The sequence below is a fragment of the Amborella trichopoda genome, chromosome 10 (assembly GCF_054954075.1).
Source record: "Amborella trichopoda isolate Santa Cruz 75 chromosome 10, AtrichopodaSantaCruz75HAP2 v2.0, whole genome shotgun sequence".
Classification (NCBI taxonomy): domain Eukaryota; kingdom Viridiplantae; phylum Streptophyta; class Magnoliopsida; order Amborellales; family Amborellaceae; genus Amborella; species Amborella trichopoda.
In genome coordinates this window covers 3,379,881-3,402,582 of record NC_142345.1, presented here as the reverse complement: position 1 = coordinate 3,402,582, position 22,702 = coordinate 3,379,881, and the positions used below count along the sequence as shown (strand labels likewise).

The 22,702-nt window shown below is 35.5% G+C and overlaps 2 protein-coding genes across 4 annotated transcripts; one reads left to right on the top strand and one right to left on the bottom strand.

Moving 5' to 3' along the window:
* Nucleotides 1-1,931: 1,931 nt before the first annotated feature.
* On the top strand, nt 1,932-9,294 carry LOC18438472 (glyceraldehyde-3-phosphate dehydrogenase, cytosolic). Of its 3 annotated transcripts, none has more exons than XM_088850077.1 (12): nt 1,932-1,997; nt 2,460-2,492; nt 2,821-2,921; nt 3,161-3,276; nt 3,478-3,577; nt 4,566-4,712; nt 5,949-6,009; nt 6,196-6,293; nt 6,639-6,781; nt 8,297-8,380; nt 8,461-8,550; nt 8,933-9,294. In XM_088850077.1, exons 1-12 carry the CDS (start codon nt 1,994-1,996, stop codon nt 8,979-8,981), a joined length of 1,026 nt encoding a protein of 341 aa, XP_088706203.1. In that variant the 5' UTR covers nt 1,932-1,993; the 3' UTR covers nt 8,982-9,294. The 3 variants fall into 3 exon arrangements, with proteins under 3 accessions (XP_088706203.1, XP_088706204.1, XP_088706205.1); XM_088850078.1 differs by having other exon boundaries at nt 1,932-2,184; XM_088850079.1 differs by having other exon boundaries at nt 1,932-2,249.
* A 3,695-nt stretch (nt 9,295-12,989) lies between these two features.
* On the bottom strand, nt 12,990-19,126 carry LOC18438475 (glyceraldehyde-3-phosphate dehydrogenase, cytosolic). The gene is made up of 12 exons (XM_088850076.1): nt 19,058-19,126; nt 18,837-18,869; nt 17,972-18,072; nt 17,489-17,604; nt 17,234-17,333; nt 16,713-16,859; nt 16,428-16,488; nt 16,205-16,302; nt 15,860-16,002; nt 15,569-15,652; nt 14,423-14,512; nt 12,990-13,306 (listed from the first exon to the last, which is right to left on the bottom strand). The coding sequence occupies exons 1-12, from the start codon at nt 19,059-19,061 to the stop codon at nt 13,258-13,260; spliced, it is 1,026 nt and encodes a 341-aa protein (XP_088706202.1). The 5' UTR covers nt 19,062-19,126; the 3' UTR covers nt 12,990-13,257.
* Between the last annotated feature and the right edge of the window lie 3,576 nt (nt 19,127-22,702).

Here is a 22,702-nt window from a genome sequence, read left to right as displayed (position 1 = left end):
AATGCACTATAACCCATTCTTGTGAAAAAACTCATATGTCTAATCACATGAGGGAGTTTTTTCATGTGAAAATACTTTAATAGAAGTATTTTCATGCATACCAAACATGACCTTAGAGAGGGAAAAAGTTTATTAGGAAAATGACAGCCCCATCAAAATAAGTAAGGTCTCATCTTATAATTAATCGAAAAATTGCAATTCAAGCATTAGAAAACCTTTGCATTGATCATCTCAGCTTGAATCTTATGATTGTGAAAAAAATAAGATTTCAAGCAAAAATAGTGTATATTGTAACAAATTATCTAGATTGTCTATTTCGCCTTAAAAATAAGAATTCAAAGATCCACAAGATCTATATCAGTTTTTTAGATTCTAATTTTATTATTGGTGTTGGAAATTGATTTGAGGGCCATTCTGTTGTCGAAAGTGCTTTTCGGGCAAGGATTTGATGTAAGGCTTTATTTTGTTTTCATAAAGGCTAGGCCTTATAGAAACTTTATCCAAGTTTATAGAAAGGGTGAGGCCCTAAACAATTAAATTGAGGCGCACCTCAAAACTTCATTATAAGAAGTTGTTTTGATGCCCAAAAATCCTCAAATCGATCAGCTCGACCTCAAGGTATATGCACATAAAGAAAAATGAATTTCAAGTATTGGAAATAGTGCATCTTGTGATATATTTTAAGATGTATGTATGTGAAGAAAAAAGGATTTCAATTATTGGAAATAGTGCACCTTGTAAGGAAAAAGTTTATAAAATGATGCTACCTTATAATGTAGAACTACGAATGCCCCTCAAAAATCCATCGGAAAAGGTAGTTTTAATGTTGAAAATTGATTGATCATCTCGACATCAAGATGTATGACTATGAAAAACAAAAAGATTTTAAGTCTCATAAATAGTGCATTTTACAACATATTATCTACATCGTCCATTTTCAAGATTTTCATATGTTCATAGATCTACTTTATTTTAACCATTTTTTAAATTTTATAATTAGATATAAAAATAGATTTTGAGATAATCTTATGAACATTTTACATCAAAATTATATACCATGATAAAATTTGAAGGTGCACCTTACCTCTACATCTGTATGCCAATTGCACCCGTCTTGTAATATGATTTATGGACGGTCAATTTTCAAAATATTAAAGTATTTATAGATCTACTCGATCTACACTATTTTTGAAGTTTTAAATTTTATAATTAGAGATGAAAATAAAGTTTTAAGCTATCACAAAGATTTTTGATATACAAACAACATCTTTCAATGCTATTCAAAGATGCGTTTTATTTAGATTGTTCAGGACCTTAGCCTTATACAAATCAGAGGGGACCATGAGAAATTTAGAGAGAGATGTATAGACTAACTCTCAAGAAAATTAGAAAAAAAAAAAGAACCTTTTTTATAAATTTACTAAGATGATTTTATTTTATTGGTGAGGAAGTTGGAAGAGGACTGACCCCTTGGCAAGAATCGAGCCCAGGACGTGGCTTAGTAAATCATCAAGGGCTAATCAATTAAACCTTGGTTTTTTTAAATATCACATGATTTTAGGGAGAGAAAATAACAATTTTTTTTGGATGGTTTTTTAGAGAAAAAAAAAAAATTTATCTTGTACGTTTTTTTAGAGAGAGAAAATAACCATTTATGTTGTATGTTTTTCTAGAGAGAGAAAGAGGCGAGAGATTTTAGGAGAGAGAGCAAAGAGAATAGCGCCTTCCACAATACGACGACGAGACCCTTCTTCTAAATTCGGTGACGTGGGCCCACGCATGTTTAACCTCCTCCTCCTGGTTTCATCTAAAACCGCCAAATGGCTTGCAGAAAGCAGTTTTCCGTATCATAACCGGTTTTAAAGCTACTAAAACCGGTTTTATTGTCTTCGTTCTCCATAAATAACGCCTTTCCCGAGCTTATTCTCGTTACACTCACTGTTTGCTACCTTAAGCTCTTGCTTTTTCGAGTTTCTCTCTCTTAAACCCCAAGATGAGTACGTTCTGATTCACTTTTTCCTTTCTTTTTTCATTTTCTCTATTTCTATTTTTATTTTCTCTATTTCTATTTTTATTTTTGTTATGGTTTTTCATTTTTCCTCTGTTTAAGAAATCCTCTGGTTTCTCTACTTCTTGTCAAGATCTCGTCTTTTCTGTGGTTTCTCTCTCTAGAAACCAAAATGAGTATGTCTTGATTCTTCGCTCCACTCCTCTGTTCTTCGGTTTCTCTCTAAAAAAAACCAAAATGAGTACGTTTAGATTCATTTCTCTATTATTCTCTCGCTATTTTGTTTTTCACTTTTTCTAAAGAAAAAACAAGGTTTCCCCTCTTCTTGTATCTCTCAGTATTTTGCTCTTATTGTCTCTCTAGTAAACCCGAAGCGATCCGCCCGTTTCTTCTTGTTGGGTTTTCTTTTGTTTCCTCTCTCTCTCGCTCTTATTTGTGTCCTTTTTTGCAGGTTCAGGCAAGAAGATCAAGATCGGGATCAATGGTAATAACAAAAATGTAGCTTTTCGTTTTTGGGTTGTTGGCTTTGCCTGATTTTCTCCTCTGTAAAATATTGGTGCTTGATCTGATATTGTAAAATGTTAACAATCATTTCTCCCTCTATCAACTGTTATATGTTCAACATTCTCCAGGTTGGTTTTTACCTCTTTTAAGTCTCATGCATGATCCAGTTCATTTCAGTTCTCTGCCCGATTAACTTTTCTTGTAGTTCACTGTTATCTTCCATGCTCTTTTTTTTTTTTTTGTTAATTTCCTTTCGCTTTTTACATGAATTTTCTTTTCTGAATTGGGTTTTAATGGTAATGCATTAGGATTTGGAAGAATTGGTCGATTGGTTGCTAGGGTCGCTTTGCAAAGTGATGAAGTTGAACTTGTTGGTATCAATGATCCATTCATCACAACTGATTACATGGTAGCTCTCTTATTTTCTCTCTAGAAATTACAAGATTTCATACTCGTAATATGGTTCATTTGAATCATTTCAATACCTCAGTTTTTTCTGTCATTTACTTGTCTATGTTTTTTTTGGTTGATACTCTCTCCTCTCTGTGTGTGGCAATTACGATACTTTATATTCTTTAATGTGGTTAACTTACATCAATTCAAGATTATTTTAATTTATCATTTACCTGTCGATGTTTTCTTTTGTAGATCTACATGTTCAAGTATGACAGTGTTCATGGACAATGGAAGCACCATGATCTTAAGTTAAAAGACTCAAAAACCCTCCTATTTGGGGATAAACCAGTTACAGTATTCGGGGTCAGGTAAAAAATGGAGCCCCAGTTCTAATCTTTTAGAAACTTTGTATTACTTTCTGGTTTAAAATTTCGATTGAATTGTTGCAAATCAAAACAAAAAAAATGTAGATTGTGATTATTGTTTCATTTGCATTTGTGGGCTGTTTTACTTTCAAATTTTGATCTTAGTTATCTTTGTTTCCTTTATTTCTTTGGTTGGGATTAAAGAAACCCTGAAGAGATACCATGGGGTGAGACTGGAGCTGACTTTGTTGTTGAATCCACTGGAGTCTTCACTGACAAGGACAAGGCAGCTGCCCACCTTAAGGTCTCTCTCTCTCTCTCTGCATGCACACGTGTGACTATTGCTTGTAGCATTGCTTGTATTGTACGGATTACTGGTTTTTATATGAACAGAAAGATAGAAATCTTATTTAAAATCGATCTCTCGCTCTCTGCATGCACACGTGTGACTAGTGCTTGTAGCATTGCTAGTATTGTACGCATTACTGGTTTTTATATGAACAGAAAGACAGAAATCTTATTTAGAATCGATCTCGCTCTCTCTCTATATATATATCGTTTAACTTTTAATCGTAAAATTGCCACCATTTCAGGGAAGATTTCTGATTTTATATGTACAAAAATAAGGAATCTTATCATGGGATTAATCTCTTTCTCTCTCACACACACATGCGCATGCACACCAAGCCACATGTGCACACTTGCATGCTTACGCAGAATGGTGTCTAAATGTCCAATTAAGCATTGTCAATATTATACAAACTAATAATTTGTTTTTAGCATGATCAAAAGCATTGAATTTTGATTTCAAAAAGGAAAAAAATCAAAACATATATTTCCTATGTTAAGATTAAGATCTGGTATGTATTTGTCTTGATGTTTGCTACCCATTTTTTGAGCATCACTGGCATGATTTGTTCTTGATGCTTCCTGCGCATCCTTTTGAGCATCAACTGCATGATCCATTGCATGATTAAGTTAACATATTATGTGATGATTTAATGTATTTGTACTTGTTATAACGTGACTTAACATATATTTATCGGCCATTCTATGCCATATTGAATTATATGGAAACATTCAAAATGATGGTTATCTGTAAATTGCCTGATGGACCTCCAGTGTAATGCAATAATTAGTAATCAGTTGGTCATTTGTTGACCCTTTAATCTGCTGTTTTGGTAAAGATAGGACTTGAACTCTGTTATTGCTTGATACATGTAAACTCTCGGTTTAGTCTTTTTTCATTTCATTTCATTTATTCTGAAGATGGGTGCTTTGTGGCTTTACAGGGTGGGGCTAAGAAGGTTGTTATCTCGGCACCAAGCAAAGATGCTCCCATGTTTGTCGTGGGTGTCAATGAGCATGAGTACAAGAGTGACATTGATATTGTCTCCAACGCTAGCTGCACCACTAATTGCTTGGCCCCCTTGGCTAAGGTTCATCCTCTCTCTCTCTCTCTCTCTCTATATATATATATATATACACATATACACACACACTTTATGTGTCCAAGCTGGCCTATGCTATAATATAGGCTAGATGGCCCAGATTGCCCAATCTGGATGGCCGACCTTCACTAATAAAGGTGGGGGTATTTTCATTGTTGTTTTGTAAGTATGATTTCTTTTTTATCCTTCTCTTGGTTCACCACATCTCTCCCCAAAATTTCAGCTCAAAAGATTTTATAAAAAAATAAAATAATGCTGTTGGTCATTGGATGTACTCAATAATCAATTTGAGTTGTCTGGCCTACTATTCTATTGGGTAGCCAGAACTTTCCTATTTCCCTTCCTTCGACCCCCCCCCGGCTAGGCACATTCACAAGCATATACAAATCTAAGGTGAGGTTTCTATGTTATATGGAGACGCAACATTTGGATCTTGATCAAACGATTGCAAGTGAGCTGACAACAATGTTAACACAATAGTTGTGACTTGATAAAAACAACTAACATCATTATCATTGTAGGCTCACTTTATAGCCGTGCGATCAAGATTAGACGGTTTTGGGTCTCTAGAATTAAATCAACTGAGTGTATGGATACATAGAGAAAGGTTTCCCTCTAATGTGTCTCTGCATGTTTTCCTTTCTATTTATGTATAGGGAAGTGATGTTATGGGTCATGTTTCATTTATAGTATGATGAACTTGGTCTTTTAGAAAATCATGTCATGGGAAGTGTATACCCCTAAATTTCGCGGATGCACTCTTTTCATTCCAATAATAAAATCTCAAAAAGAATAATTGAATTTGCATCCTAGAAAAGGTCAAAATAAGTCCAACAAAGGATCCAAACTGACCATTTAGTGGACATTGAGATCTAAGCTTTTAAGAACTCAAACTTTTCTAGGATGCATTGTCAATTTTTTTTTTTTTTTTTTGAGATTGTTTATATGAATGAAAATGATGTATTTTACAAATGCCCCTGACATGAATTTTGAGGGGGCGCTCCATTATGATACTATAAAACCGTTGCATGAAATACTCCCCTTGTCTATATATTTATGTCTCTTGTTTGGTCTTCAAAAGAAAGATGATTATCTTTCTCTGTTTCTTTGGAGTAAGACTTCTAGGGTGGTTGTTTTTTTTTTCTGAACTTAAGAATTCTAGGATCGTTACTATTGAGAACCCTAAAAATTGAGAATGAATGAGTGTCCTTTTATGGTGAACAGGTTATCAATGATAGATTTGGCATAGTAGAGGGTCTGATGACCACTATACACTCCATCACAGGTGCATCTCTCTCTCTCTCCCCCCTCCCTCTCATCGTTAATTTCTGTTTTATCTCTCTCTCTCTCCATTAATTTCTTTGTTACTCTCTCTCTCTCTGTGTTAGTGTCTGTTGTTTGTTCTTTTCTTCTGCATTAAGAATTAGAGTTTATAAATTTTGCTTGCTTATCTGTTGTGTAATTTTTATAGCAACCCAGAAGACAGTGGATGGCCCATCAAGCAAGGATTGGAGAGGTGGGAGAGCTGCTGGCTTTAACATCATTCCCAGCAGCACTGGAGCTGCAAAGGTAGTAAATTGCAACAGCACTTGTTGGCTTTCTTTGGAGAGAGAGAGAGAGAGAGAGAGAGAGAGAGAGACCCACAAGAAGAGGGAGGAGGGGATTGCTTGAGATGGAGATTTACTGGATCAGTTTCATTTGTTATCTTGATAACTTTCCAATGTTGGGTTCAGAGAGAGAGAGAGAGACCCACAAGAAGAGGTGGGGGGGGGGGGGGGTTAGCTTGAGATGAAGTTACTGGATCAGTTTCATTTGTTATCTTGATAAATTTCCAATGTTGGGTTCTCTTTGGTAATCTCATTTGTTTCTCTTTGTTGATTTTTTATTTGATTTGATTTATTGATTTTTTGGAAGGCTGTGGGCAAAGTGTTGCCTTCTTTAAATGGGAAGTTGACCGGTATGGCATTCCGTGTGCCAACAGTCGATGTTTCGGTTGTTGACCTTACTGTTAGGCTTGAGAAGGCGGCCACCTATGAACAGATCAAAGCTGCCATCAAGTATGCTTCTTTCTTTCACTCTTCCTAAATTCAAGTCATTCATCTCTCTCTCTCTATACATATACACACAGACACCATTTCTTTCGAATATCTCTCTATCATCTTTACCATCTCTTTCGAAATCTTAATCTCTCTCCAATCTCTTCCCAAATCTGTCTCTATAATCTTTTCCTTTCTTTCTATATCTTTATTTCACTTCCTTCCATCTAATCTTCATCTCCTAAATCACAAGAAAGTTGCCACCCCAATTTTCAGTATCTAACCGGATGAACGAATCTCTCCCTCTTTGGATTTTCTTTGTTTTCCATTTTTGTTTCCCACATTTTGTCTTTCAATCTGTGTGTGTGTGTGGGTGTTCATATCTTTTTTTTCCTTTTCATCTGAAAAATCAGTGCTTGTTCTTCTCTGTCACATGATTCATCAAACTTGTTTCTTTGTTCCTCATCTTCTTGTAATAGAAAGAACTCTCTCTGCCTGTCTGTTTCTCTCTCTCTTTCTCTCTCTCTCTCTCTCTATATATATATATATATATATATATATATGGGAGTGGTTTGTATAGAGCCTAGGCTCTAAACAACCAACTTAGAGCTACCGTCAAATAGTGTCAAGAAATGTGGTTTCACCACTGGAAATCTTTGTGATAGCCTTAAAATAGATTTTCATATTTATTTATAAAGTTTAAAACTTCAAAAATAGTGTAGATCGACAGATCTATGAAAACTTGAAAATCTTGAAAATTGAAGGTCTAAAAATGCGTTACAAAATACACTATTTCCAAAACTTGAAATCCATTTTTTTCTTATGTCTATGCATCTTGATGTCAAGACGATCAATTTGAAGATATTTGGGCATCAAAACCAGCTCTTCTAGTGAAATTTTTGAGGTAGGCTCAAATTTGATTGTTTAGAGCCTCGGCTCTATATTAACTTTTCCCTATATATATAGGGTGCAGTTTGTATAGAGGCTAGGCTCTAAACAATCAAATAAGAGCCTACCTTTAAATAGTGTCGAGAAATGTGGTTTCAACATTAGAAATCTTTGTAATAGCCTTAAAATATATTTTCATCTTTATTTATAAAGTTTAAAACTTCAAAAGTGGTGTAGATCGATAGATTTATGAAAACTTGAAAATCTTGAAAATTGACGGTCAAAAAATGCATTACAAAATATGTATTATATCTGTGTTTATAGGAAGGGATTATCTACAAAGAGACCATTTATCTTTTGTATATGGAGGTCACAATCATTCTCACTCATTAGATGTCAAATTGGATGGTTGAGAAATTTTTTTTGGAACCTTGTGTCTATTCAATGACACCTTACAACCACTCATTTTGAAATCTAAGGAACAAGAATGAGTGTGACCTCCACGTATAAAAGATAAATTGTCTCTTTGTAGACAATCCCTTGATGTCTTCTCTCTATATTGATGGTTATAGTGCATTGGCTGTTCTTTTTTAGATTTATTAGTAGGATGATTCACTAAATTTGGCAGTGGTGGTTTTGTTTTTGCAGGGAGGAGTCGGAGGGGAAGTTGAAGCGGATCTTGGGCTACACCGAGGATGATGTCGTCTCCACCGATTTCGTGGGAGACAGCCGGTACCTGACTTACCCCTAAGCCTAGAGAGAGAAAAGAGAGATTTTGTTACTTAATGGTGTTAATTTGTATTTTGGGGCAGGTCAAGCATCTTCGATGCCAAGGCAGGAATAGCACTGAACGACAACTTTATGAAGCTCGTCATGTGGTACGACAATGAGTGGGGCTACAGGTATACTTCACTACCCTGAAGTCTAAAATCAAAATTTTATTTTCATAAACTTCAATTTCTAGTGCTTATGTAATAGATCCCTCTCTCTAAATGTATGGAACCACAGGAAGTATCTCTAAGATGTAATTACTTCTACTTTATTCAGTATCTATTTCTCTAAAAATATATAGTTTTTCTTGGTTTGCTGCAGTTCGTTCTCTGTTTATAAGTTCTGATTTCTAGTACTTATACTTATTTGATTGGTTTCTCACTGTTTATGAGCTTTAATTTCTAGTACTTATTTGATTGGTCTCTCTATGCGAAAGTTATTTCAGTGAAGTATAATTTCATGTACTTAGGCAGCGTCTCTCTCTCTTTAAACGAAATTTTTGGTTTGGTGCAGCTCACGGGTTATCGATCTTATCTGTCACATGGCATCCGTTGCTCGCTAAGGAAATGGAAGTTTTATTAAGATGAGGGAGCTCTTTTCCTTTTGGTTTGGTGTTTAAAATCTCTGTAGGGAATTTATCGAGATACCCACAAGAGAGATTATCTAGTATCTTACCCATTTACAACTACTCCCTCTCAACATTATGCGTTTTATTTTTATTTTTAGTTTTTTTATGAGAATGAGGGGGCGGTGCCTGGAACGACGCCCGGGCAGACTTGCCTTTCAGCGTACGGCCTCTGGCAAAACTTGCGTACGAAGACATTGATATTATGAAATAAAATAAAAAATATAGGTGAAAGTGTTAGTTGTTATCACTTTTAGGTGTTTGATAAATTTTCTATCTCCTTAAATATGCTATTTTACTGTTGGTTTTACTATTGTTGCCTCTCTTTCGCCTCTCCTCTCCATTTGAGATTTGAACCTATGTAGTGCACCTTGGATTTAACAATTGTAATCTCCTACATTAATCTTGACTATTGGATATGAAATTGGGTGGCTACAATTATTCTATAGACCATGCTCAAAAGAAATTTTCTTGAATTTTAAGCTATCAAATTTCACATAAAATGGTTGTAAACCACGTTGTATAAGAAGTAAATGGTCTCATTGTATACAAATCCATTCCATTCAAATAATATGCAGCGGTGAGAAAATATCATCTTTGATGCTATTATGTCTCTTATCTCTAATTGAGAGCACCGACATGCATTGATCTTTGCTTAGTAATAAATTGGTTCCTTCTTTATTTCATTTAGGATAAATTCCTGGGAAATTTGTCAATGTACGCGTGATATTTAAACTATTTCTCGTCATGTTTTAGTTTTAAGGGAAATTTACTCTTATTCTGGAATATTGGAAATAAACTTCAAATTTTTCAAAATCTCATCCAAACCTTTTTTTTAAATCTATTGTTTGTGGCCTTTTGATGATAATGCCTTTCACGGTTGTCTTAGATCCGTGAAGGCATGATGGTTGACCTAAAACCGTGATGGCCATAGCGGCTTTTAAGCCAATGCATCATGGCTTTTAAAGAACCACGATGGGTTTCTGGACTATCACATGGTCACTTGAAGCGTCATGGCATTTAAATAATCGTGATGGTGATTTGAAACATCACATCAGCTAAAGAACCGTGATGGTTTTCTAGGCTATCACATGGTAAGCATCGTGGAAATTAAAAACCGTGATGGTTTTCTAGGCTATCACATGGTCACTTGAAGCATCACGGAAATTAAAGAACCGTGATGGTCATTTGAAGCATCATGCCTCTTAAAGAACCGTGATGGTCACTTGAAGCATTGAGCCTCTTAAAGAACCATGATGGTCACTTGAAGCATCACAGAGGGTTTCTAGATTATCACATGGTCACTTGAAGCATCGCAGAAACTAAAGAGCCGTGATGGTCACTTGAAGCATTGTGCCTCTTAAAGAACCGTGATGGTCACTTGAAGCATCGCGCCTCTTAAAGAACCGTGCTGGTCACTTGAAGCATTACGGCGCTTAAAGAACTGTTATGGCTTCATTGATCTAATACTTTATGTGAAGGGTATTTCAATCACAAAAATGCAAAAGGGGTGAAGATGACTTTTTTTTTAAAATTTGGGGTTTATTTCTAATAATATAAAAAAAGGGGTATATTTTTTATAATTTCTCTAATTTTAACTTAAAGTTGCCTATCATCCTCTATCGTAGGAGGATCAACCCTTTCTAAAATCCATATTGGATATGAATCAATAATTTAGAACTTTACATGTCTATCATGACTACCATAATCATAAATTTGTACTCCTTATCTTTCATTTCAATCTCTCCTAGGTCATTTAAGTACACTAGTTTTTTGTGCTTAAATTTAGAATATGCCTAAGGTCCTTGAATTTACATACTTAGAATATGACAAAGGTCCTGGAATTTACATATGGGCATGGTAGACCCCCAAGACTTGGTTAAAGAACCAGTAGTACTGGTGTCAATCCTTTCTGTATGGGAATGAGGTTAAAGACCTATCTAAATAAGTTTTTTTTTTTTATGATGGAAAAGGTTTATACATGGTTGCAACTTTAGAAGGTAGAACTAAAGTGCATCTAAAAAATCTATCAAGAAAAGGCTGTTGTGGTATAACATCTCGATGTCGAGAAGTATAGAAATTGAAAAAATAAAAAATTGAGTCTAAAAAATAGTGTATATTTCAAAACATTGTTTGGACTGTCCTTTTTCAAGATTTTAATGTGCTCATAAACTTACTTAATTTGAAATGTTTCTGGAGATTAAAATTTTATAATTAGAGATAAAAATAGATTTTCAAATAATTTTTTACCCAAAAATTGCATTTTATAATAAAATCTAGAGGTGTGCCTTTGATTGTGTAATGTTGGAACTTTACGCAAATTATGATAGGGTGGTACTTAACTAAGGTGCGGCCCAGTTTGGATGACTATTTTCCTTGGTAAGGCTCTAGCCCTCTTCACCAATGTGGGTGGCTAGGCCACTTGGTACTTCAAACACTGAAGAGGGGTCCTGACTATAGTAGTAAAAGCGACTCCACCCCCCCCCCCCAAAAAAACAAAAAAAAAAGGGCTGGCCTATTACTTCTAAATGCAAAAGAGGGCTTAAAACCAGGGCAAACACCTACCCTCAAAGATTGCAAAACATGGGTGAAAAGACTGATTAAAGTGGATCATAGGAGCTCCTATATGCTCCTTTTTTCAAAACTCCCCCTCATCAAAATCAACTATCACCAATCACTTCTTTGTTCCCTCTTGTAGAAATAACAATCGGCGGCAATATTCTCTTTTTTGAATTGGAAATACATATAATGAGACCGATTAATTTTTACGCACAGATCACATTTTGACTGGTAGATTTAAAATTGGGCTTTAATATTGTTTTAAGCACAAAGTCCCCAAGGGATCACACTACTCTTATTAATTTTTGTGGATCACATTATTAATTTTGTGCCGTCACACATTGAGTTTATTCAAGAGCCTTCTAAAGCTCTCTATGGCTAACACGGAACCCGCATAAATGCACACCGACAAAATAAAAGCGTACATTATTAGCATTTTCCCTCCGATTATTGCATTGGAGAACTACCGTACTAATGTCCTTATTTATTGATTGGGAGGGGAGAGCTTTCATGAGAGCCCAGTATTCATGGCCCCAAATATCAGCCACCAAATCTAAATTGCATAGATGGCTGAAACGGTTTGATTCACAAGCTAGCATCAGATCTTGATCAAAGTATTGTATTTTAAATTTTTATTCTATAAACCATTCTACAGTGAAATTTGAGGCACGCATGCTGCATCTAAGAGGAGCGCATACGATAATAATAAAAAAGTTTCATGTGATAAAAATTACCAAAAATACCCCCACATTTTTTAGCGGCATTTTAATCACTTATTTTCACGAGAACTAATTTTCTTGCTAGGGGCGCCAAAGGTTTAGGAACGCCCCAAAGTTCAGCCAAGAAAGTTTGGTCGAAAGATAACAACAATAGAAGGTTTTGTAGAAAGAAAATTACAATCGAACAGTTTTTTGGTACAACATTGTGACCAATGCCTGCCATTGATTTAGATCGAACAGCCGAGAAGGGGTTGATTTAGATCGAACAGCCGAGAAGGGGCGTCAAATTTACATGTTAACGGGGTCGCATGATTTCCATCGAGAATGGAGGATTTCTTTCCCACCCACAATAAGAGAACCGATTTCCTTTAATTGCATCTCTAAACAATTTCTCTATAAATATTTGCTGATCTTGCCAGCCAGCCAGCCCGCCCGCCCGCCCACAATAGAATAGAACATGGTCTGTCGCCCAAAACACGAGGTTCCCTTTCTTTTTTTTTTCTACATCCAAAATTTTTTATATCATCCTTAAACCATCAAAAGATGAGATGAAAATTCTCAAACAGACAAGACGCGTACGCGCGAGGCCATGAGCTATGTGGTCCATCCAGAAAACCACAAACAAGCAGCTCCCCAACCCAATCCAAAACATCAAGCGTGTATGCCGTTGCAAAAAGAAGGAATTAGGTGTATATGCCATTACAAAAAAGATAGAAATATAACAAAGGAGAACATAACTACAATAAAGTGACATTAAAAGCATAACCGCAAACATTAAATACGAAGACCAGTCGGTTTCAAAACCCACTCAGACACTCATTATTCACTCTTGATCCTCAAAAATACTCTAGAGCTTAGACATCCTCAGGAACACAAAGTCACGTCCCTAAAAAAGTAGAGAGAGAAATACCTCCATCTCTCTCTTCTTTATCTCTCTAATTTGATACGGACGCCATGTGACAGATGAGGTCAATCACACGTGTACTACAAGAAGCAAAAACACAAGGGTCAGTGTAAGTGGAAAGCAAACTTAAAAAATATTAGATATCAACTCTTTTAAGTTGTACATTCATAACAAATACTCAAAAAAAATATTGACAAATAACTTATACCCAAAAAAGTTTAGAAACAAATTATGCTTGTAAATGGGCCCCAAATCCGACCTGGGTTCAAGTTCAAATTATATGCAAACACCAGGTTGGCTTGACCCGGACCCAGGCCAGATTCAATCCAGCCAGACCAATTCTTAGATATAATCAATGTGTCCAGGCTTCCCATGACTAAAACCAAAGAGAACTGAAGAAAATGGAGACGCAAACGCTGGTTAAGTGATCCCATGGTTATTTCTAGTGGATAAGGAGCAGGGTGGAAAGAGGTAATGAGTTTTAACATCCTTAGGTTGAAGGTTGTTGTTCAAGTTGAATAGTGAAACTTGAGCAAAGCAAAGGAAGAGGGATCTCCATTTCAAAAATCCAGGTATACTTGATTGTGGAGAAGCAAGGATGCATTCTGCACTGAGGGCATTCTTCCATGCTGTCCATAGGGTGATAAGTCTTTCCTTGGGCCAAAAGGACATAGGATTTAGGGTGGTGGGGCTTCTCTATCACTTGATCTAGGGCCTCAAGGGTGCCGCCCCTTTGTTGGATGGTCCTAAACACATGAATTCAGGAGAGTTATGGTAGAGAATGACCCTACCACAGGGATCACGTCCTGCTTTGGTGGGGGTGCACAGGACCATACATACTCCAACTCATTTGTTGAATTTTAGTAACGGGTACGATGGATACATTTGTCTCCCATGCCTAGACTTATTTGGTGTTCCATGAGAAAAAGGAGCAAATACAATTGGTTTTGTATGAGCCAAAAGGGTTTTCTAGGCCATACATTTGTTAGTGAGTATCCCTTTGAAGACCTATATGTAATACAAAACACATTGTTGCCCTATGGAATAGCCTAGTACATACACACATTTATATATGCGATACATGTGAACCCAAGAAATGAATGGCACATATTGTAGTAAAACAACATAAAAAAGACCATGCTCCAACAAAAAATAATATAGCAATGTCAAAAGTTCAGTAGAATGTGCATACACACCTATAGCCCCATTCATTGTCGTACCACGACACCAACTTCATAAAGTGATCATTCAATGCAATCCCTGCTTTCGCATCAAAGATGCTCGACCTGCCCAAACACATAACAATGTCATGATCAGATGCTTGCGACAATCTCTTTAGAGCAACAGTCAGGAGTCCAATCGCTAGGCAGACATGTAAGACCAGATTTTTAAAACCAACAAATATATGGAATAATATATTTAAAATATCAAGCATATATTACAACAAGAGTTGCACAACCTTGTTTGGCTAGTCCAAAAATGCCAATTCCAACCAGTTTGAATAATTGGTTTAACCAATTTTTGACCAAGCAATTTTTTCCTCCAAACTAGAGAAGCCAAGGGACCACCGGGCAGTCTCACCAGTTGCACTGGCCACTCTGGCTTGGTCTTGGGAAGTCTAGTGTAAAGGTTGCTAAGAGTTCAAGCTTTGGATTTATTGCTCCCGTACACTAAATTAAAATGCCCAATAAATACATAACATGCAAGTATCACTAGTCTACTAGAAGGTAATCTAAAGCACTAGTTACAAAATCACCAATTACCTCCCATCCTGGCTTTATCTTTTCCAAATGAACACCTTCAAAATCTTACAGAAACAAACCTTAATATTGCTTTTCTTGTTTGGTACAAAAAACTAATTGGTGTTGTTATGTGATCTGGTCTATAAATGCCATTAGTTGGCTAGGCATATCTTGGGTGTTGAAAGTCATGATCCTTTTAGACCGAAGAAATAGTTTTCACGGTACATGACATGTCCAGTGTCACAAACAAGTTGGGCAAGGTGTATAATTTCAGGTCAGAATATGCAGTTACCAATATTTTCTAGCTGAAATTTATGAAAAGTTTCCACGGTACACCAGACTAAGATCATGCGAGTACAAGAAAAATAAAGTTCTCGACCTGTTTCATTTTTTCAATGCCAATAAATTTTGAAGTTACAATCAAGAGATATATTTTAAAGTAACTTCAAACATTATACTGTCATTTGCCCTATACAAACTAACCAAAGATTGGCCCACTCCATCTACACTCATCATGTCTGAAAATTGAGAAAATTGGGCAAAAATTATATCCTTCACCACCCCCATAGGAATAAACTAAGTTGAGGCTTATGCATGTACCTGCTGTCTCCAACAAAGTCAGTGGAGACCACGTCATCCTCAGTGTAGCCCAAGATCCCCTTCAGCTTACCCTCAGACTCCTCCCTGCAAAAAACAGAAAAGCCACCACCAGTTGTAGTTATCCTCACATTTTATCGCTTTCTTTCATCTGGGACAAGTTTAAAAAGACGAAACCAAGCAATCTAGTATCATGAATCCTCAGAGAGAGAGAGAGAGAGAGAGAGAGGGGTTGGAAACTAATTGATCGAGCAACATAAAACAATAAGGTATAGTGGGAGCAAGAAACTTTACTTGATAGCAGCCTTGATCTGCTCATAGCTAGCACCCTTCTCCAGTCTAACAGTGAGATCAACAACCGAGACATCCACGGTTGGAACACGGAATGACATACCCGTCAACTTCCCATTCAATGATGGCAACACTTTGCCAACAGCCTTTGAATTTCAAAGATGCAATCAACAATAACCATTCAATAAAACAGAAAGGAAAACCATAGGGACTAACAAAACAGAAATCTAAACATTACATCAGCTCTCTCTCTCTCTCTCTCTCTCTCTCTCTCTCTCTACCCCCCCATCAAAATAAAAAAAAGTAAAAAAGAAAGAAAAAAACTTAGTTATTGTTGGGCTTCATTACCTTAGCAGCTCCAGTGCTGCTGGGAATGATGTTGAAGCCAGCGGCTCTGCCACCTCTCCAGTCCTTACTTGAGGGACCATCCACTGTCTTCTGGGTGGCTGTAAAAATTGCACAATAATAGATAAGAAAAGCCAAGAATTATATCCAAAAGGCTGGTGAAAGACATCACGAGAGACTAAATAAACAAAGAATTTGAGAACAAATCAACGGAAGAATTACAAACCGGTAATAGAGTGGACAGTGGTCATAAGACCCTCAACTATGCCAAATCTGTCATTAATGACCTGCCAATTCCATAGAAATACAAATCAGCATTCCATGTCAGCATGTTAGTATGGCTGCAATAATAGATCTGAGGGCTACAACTCCACTGCACAATTTCTATGATATCTTAACACCATAACATAAAATAACCCAGCTGCCCAGTTCTCATCATTTCTGGTGCAGCTATCACACAATGATATAAGCCCAAGTAAATTCTAAGAAACAAATGACAACAAGAAAGTACCTTGGCCAGAGGTGCCAAACAATTGGTGGTACAGCTAGCATTGGAAACAATATGAACGTCAGGCTTGTACTCGTGCTCATTCACACCCACAACAAACATGGGGGCATCTTTGCTTGGAGCTGAAATAACCACCTTCTTAGCCCCCCCCTGAATATTCAGAGACCACCCATCTGTTAGAGATCTCATATTCAAAGATACGCAAACAATGATTAAAATAATTCAGAGCAGGCTGACATATCCAAGTCACAATGGTTTGGCAAATTTGGCAATTAACCAGAAGATTATGAGCAAATATGTTCATAATGTTTTCTACATCTAGGGAAGTGCCAACCGATTACCTACTCTCACAGTTTTGAATGTTCCAAAATGAATAACTAGCATAAAATAGCTAACAGAATGATCTTATGTTTCAGTTTTGTTAAGCTTCCAAAGTAATAACTGTTAACCATCAGTTTTTATTTTCTAAGCTCCTAACACAAACATTTTTTTTTTAAGAGAAAGAGAGAGAGAGAGAAAGAGACCTTGAGATGGGCAGCTGCCTTGTCCTTGTCAGTGAAGACTCCAGTAGATTCAACAACATACTCTGCTCCAGCTTCACCCCATGCGATCTCTTCAGGGTTTCTTCAATCCCAACAAAGATCACAAGAGGCAAATATTATGAAATCCAAATCTCAAAAGAAAAACAGCACATAAATGCAAATAAAAATAAAACACTAACGCCAATGGAATAAAATGTTGAACCTTTCAAAGGTACCAGGTTGAGGATGGATTTTTACCTGTTGCCAAAAACTGTTACTGGCTTTTCCCCAAAGAGAAGGGTCTTCGAGTCTTTCAGCTTAAGATCATGGTGCTTCCATTGACCATGTACACTGTCATACTTGAACATGTAGATCTGCCAAAACAAAAAATAGTATATATTCAGAATACAAGTGTCTAATATGGAGCATAATTTACTAATAAGTTTTTTTTGACAAAGCGAAAATACAAATTCATATAAAATTTACAAAATTCTCACGAGATGTGAGTGCTGGCATCCCAGAAGTTGGGAGCTCTTACAAAAAGACGATAACATAAAACAAAGGGTTGTGCAGATAGAAGTCAGATTTTCAAGAACAAGGAGAAGGTAAATAGGAGAAAAGAGGAGACAAAGTTCTTCATTACTGTGTCCGTGTTGAATCTGCTGATAAGTTGTTGAAATGAGAGAGAGAGAGAGAGAGGGAGAGAGAGAGAGAGAGAGAGAGAGAGAGAGACAGAGATACCATGTACTCAGGGCTGATGAAAGGATCATTGACAGCAACAAGCTCAATATCATCTCTTAGCAAAGCCACCCTGGCAACCAGGCGCCCAATCCTTCCAAACCCTAATTTTTTCATGGAAACTCCATATCAGATAATCCCAAATGCTTTTTCTTGGTCAATAGGCAATAGTAATACACCATGCAATTTTGAACTTAACCCAAAAAATAAAAAAGAATGCACTGAATAGATTTGGTTAAAATACATGCATCAGAGGACGGCAGATCAGAACAAATAACAGAGCAAACCAGATCACAAAAAGGAAAAAAATAGAATAGAAGTAGGTGAAAAATGAATCCAAGTGAAAAACAAACGAAAAATAGATCAAAGTGGAATGGATGAAGGCATCAAAAGAAACTAAAAGAAAAATTAGAAATAAGTGGTTTAAACTAACTGATCAAGGAGACCCTAACAGAAAACCAGATCATAGAATAAACTTCAAGAAGAAATTAATGGAAACCTTAACAACAGAAATCAAAATAGATCAATATTAGTGAGCAACATTAATCGACAAAACAATAGAAATGAGTCAAAAAAGAGAACAGCTAAAAAAACTGCTAAAACCGATATCAGAACAGTTCTGTAAGAGATGAATCATGCATATGAAAAATTAAAACAAGAAAAGAAAAAAACTTCTAGATACAGAGAATAAAATAATTAAAATCAGAGAAAAAGTTACAGAGAAAGAAGAAAAAAAAAAAAAAAGAGGACTTAAATATAACACAAGCTCGACAAAAATAACTTCAATATACAGAGAACAGCACGAATAAATGGTTCGAGCAAGAGAAAATTTAGAGAGAGAAACAAATAAGTTATTATGAATCAATACCATTGATGCCGATCTTGATCTTCTTGCCAGAACCTGGAAAAAAATCCATGATGACATAACGCAAAAAACAAAATTTTAAAAACTCCACAAAAATGCACAATATAATAGAGGAGAAATCATAAAAATAATCGCAATACAGTGGAACCAAATCTAGAGAGAAACACCAATCACCGATCGCCATCTAATGGAACAAAATGTAGAGTGAGAAACATCAAACGTACCCATCTAGGATAGTTTTGGATGGTTTTGGAGGAGAGAGAAATCTCAGAAGCTAGAGAGAGAGCACGAATGGAGAAATCTAGAAGAGCAATGGGCTCTTATAGCTAGGGCGTTATCAACAAGAAAAGCAGGGGAGCTCCATGTATTTGACGGATTTATCGAAACCACTCAATAGGCGGTTCGGCGGTTTTTGAAAAACCGGGATGAGAACTCGCACGCGTGCTTTCCACATGATCGGCGACATGGCGAGTCTAATGACACTAACGAAGACCGATTCATGCAAGGCAGTTTTTGTTCTGCAAAATTGTTTCATGCGGCGGGGACCGCATTTCTATACCTACGATTTTAGAGATATAAAATTGGTTCATTTAAAAAAAAAAATTGAAATTAATAGTTCAAATGTTTTTTTAATAGGATAATTATTTTCAATTTTTAAAATTTATTTATTTATTCATGCACCCATCGAAACCGTGTCCTTTCATAGGATTCGTATGTAGATATATGTCCTATTTTTGTGATCTATTATCTATTTTTTAGATGGTTTTGGGTTTCTATTCCCTTGAAAACCATTAATTATTTTTAAAAAGATTGGGTTGGAGTCTGTATTTCCGACTGACCTACGAAAAAAAGATCATGAATGTATAAAAAAATATAATTTAATAAAATAAATATGATAATTTTTGAAAAAAATGAATGGTTAATTTTAGGCGTTGTTACTAAGGTAGATGTGTGATGCTTGGGGGAATACAAATGTTATTATGCATCCCCGACACGTCAAACAAGTTTTCCATTTGTCCAAGGATGATCATTTACTGCTGAACTTTTCCATTGTTCAAAGTATTGTTCAATTACTAGTGAAACACCAAAAAAGTTAATCAAAAGAATGAGGTTTTGATGAGTCCATTGGCTCATCTTTTTAGATGAGTCCTCTTGAGATGGATTTTGGATCAAAAGATTTCAGGTTAAGAATCTGAACCACGGTCAACATGAATATAAAAAATAAAATAAATCAAAAAAATAAAAATAGTATTTTTTTTGTATGTTTTTAACAACATCTATTTTGGTTTTTGTGGGGTCACAATTTTTTGTGTGATGCCTTGAGGATGTTGCTTTGGAATTGGATCCCTGTTGCATCAAATACGTTTTTTTATTAGAAGGATGGGGTTTGTATAAGGTGGTGACTTCACTGGTAGAGAACTAAAATAAGGTTATCTATTTTGATTGGACAACCTAGATTTCACACATTTTTTAAGTCAGTATAAACGTATAGCATGTCCTTGTTAGTATTATATTTACAATGTCTAAATAAGATGGATGGTGCAGATTACTGCAACCTTACTTTTACAAGTGAGGTTGAAATCTTATATAAACGTTTTTTTTATCGAAATACTTAAAATTTGGACCAATATTTTTTCATCTAATTTAATAACTCAAAGAAAAAATGGATTAGTGTTGGGCTATTTAATTTTAATCAGCACAATGAACTATCTAAAATTAGACAAAACATGGGTAAGATGTTACATAGTTCATAGCTTAAACACATTTTTATTTTCAAAAAACAAAATCAAATTCTCTATATTTCAACATCAATTGCTAGTTTGGATGGACCACTATTCTGGGTAAGTCATATTAACTTTCCCCAGTATTTTGTTTAGCATAGCAAGGCTTTTATGAGCAACACGTTTGAAATTTTTCCGGCTAGAAAGCAAAGGAGACGGTGGCAATTTGATTAGATTCGTCAATAACACGAAAAAAAGGGAACAATACAAATAATACGATTTATTTTTGACATTAGAAGGTTACTTAAGCTGTTGAACGTGAAACTAGATATACAATTATTTTTTCAAAATCTAAAGATAAATTTTCTCGAACTCTGAATGCAGCCGGTGATCAACTCGTGTGACCATGGAACATGCCTTGGGGTGCTTTTTTCAACTCTTTTGTATCGTAATAAGTAGTCTCATCGAATATTTTCCGCGGAAATGATCTATTTTTATGTTTTCCATAACAACAAAAGGGATGAATATCACCCGAACCTACGATAATCTTATCAAGGAGTTTGAAATTCTGGGAATTTGTTTTGTTTAGCTCGAGAGAGAAAAGGAAAACCCCAAATTTTGATGAGAGGAAATTCTTATTATTTTTCTCAAAGTTTGGGCTACTTTCAAAAAGTTTAGAAAAGTTGATGTTTTATTTTATTTTTGGGACCATTACATACATATAGGTTATTACGACTCTACCAAATAGTTTCCGTTATTACCACCACGTCCATTGTTTTCATTTCAAAATGGAAATTTTAAAAAAAAGACGACTTTACTCTTTTTCGGTTGTTGAACAACTGAATTCAAAGTATTTTCGGATGTTCAACAACCGAAAATACACCAATTTTGGTTCTTGAAGAACGAAAAATTTAAAATTTTTGGTTGTTGAAGAACCAAAAATTTTAAATTTTCGATTCTTCAAGAACCGAAAAGTGTTTTCTCTCTCTTGTGGTGTATTTTCTCTACCTCTTTGAAGTCATAGTTATCCGAATAAAATCAAAGGGGAACAACTATTTTGAGCCCCTAAATTTAGGAGAAATATTCAGGATTATGAGATTAGAAGATTAGGAGAAATCTTGTCACGTATTCTCTCTACCTCTTTTGAAATTTTCGTTTTGACATGAAAAAAGGGATATGGTGGTAATAACTGAAATTATTCGGTATAGCCGTAATAACGGAAACTATAATGGATATATTTGTAATTTTCTTTTTATTTTTTATTTTTTTTGGTAGTTTAGTGGGGAAGAGGTCTCCGTACCCATTATAAGAATGGAACTCAAATGACATTGTGTGGTATCCCGCCATTTAACCATCTTGAACATGTTCTTTTATTTATTTATGGAAAATGGTTTGATAGGACTGCTGCCCTCAAAATAAGTAAAGTCTCACCTCATAACTCATCAAAAATTGCAATTCAAATATTGAAAAACCTTTGCATCGATCATCTCAACTTGAATATTAGGGTTGGGAATAAAAATTAGGATTTCAAGCTATACAAATAGTGTATATTATAAAAATTATTTAGACCGTACATTTCACCCAAAAACTAAGTGATCATAGATCTACAAGATCTGTAGTTTCAAATTTTATTGTCGGTGTTGAAATTTTATTTTAGAATCATCGTGGAGATTTCCATTGCCTAAAGTGCTTTTCGGATGTGGATTTGAGTTGAGGCTTTATTTTATTTTCATAAAACATAAGCCTTAAAGAAATTTCATACTTTAGTTGTTTATTTATTACAGGTCATCAGAGAATGAGAACATGATACTTAGCAAGTGAAGGGTAAGCCTTATGGTTGAGAGAGAGAGAGAGAGAGAGAGAGAGAGAAAGAGAGTATTTGAGACTGTTAGGTGGTTTCTATGCTTTTGGTAGGTAGCCTTCCTATGTTTTCTCGAGATTATTACAGAGATCACCTGACCTAACTCGAAAGAGAAGGCATATCACCAAACATCATATTGTAGAAAATAAGAAAAGAGGGTAGATACCATTGGTATATTCTTTTGGAAATTGCATTGAATATTGTCAGGCCCCTGATTATTTCATACTTGCACTATTTTTCTTAGCATTAACCTTCTAGGTATGAAAAACTGCGGTCCCATCTGTCTT

What these genes read in the sequence shown, in the direction of transcription:
- LOC18438472 (XM_088850077.1), top strand. An exon ending in GCAGCACTGGAGCTGCAAAG is followed by an intron (nt 6,294 to 6,638) that starts GTAGTAAATTGC and finishes ATTTTTTGGAAG; the next exon opens with GCTGTGGGCAAAGTGTTGCC. An exon ending in GATTTCGTGGGAGACAGCCG is followed by an intron (nt 8,381 to 8,460) that starts GTACCTGACTTA and finishes ATTTTGGGGCAG; the next exon opens with GTCAAGCATCTTCGATGCCA.
- LOC18438475 (XM_088850076.1), bottom strand. An exon ending in TCATCAGCCCTGAGTACATG is followed by an intron (nt 17,605 to 17,971) that starts GTATCTCTGTCT and finishes TTGTTTTGGCAG; the next exon opens with ATCTACATGTTCAAGTATGA. An exon ending in CAGATCAAGGCTGCTATCAA is followed by an intron (nt 15,653 to 15,859) that starts GTAAAGTTTCTT and finishes TGTTTTTTGCAG; the next exon opens with GGAGGAGTCTGAGGGTAAGC.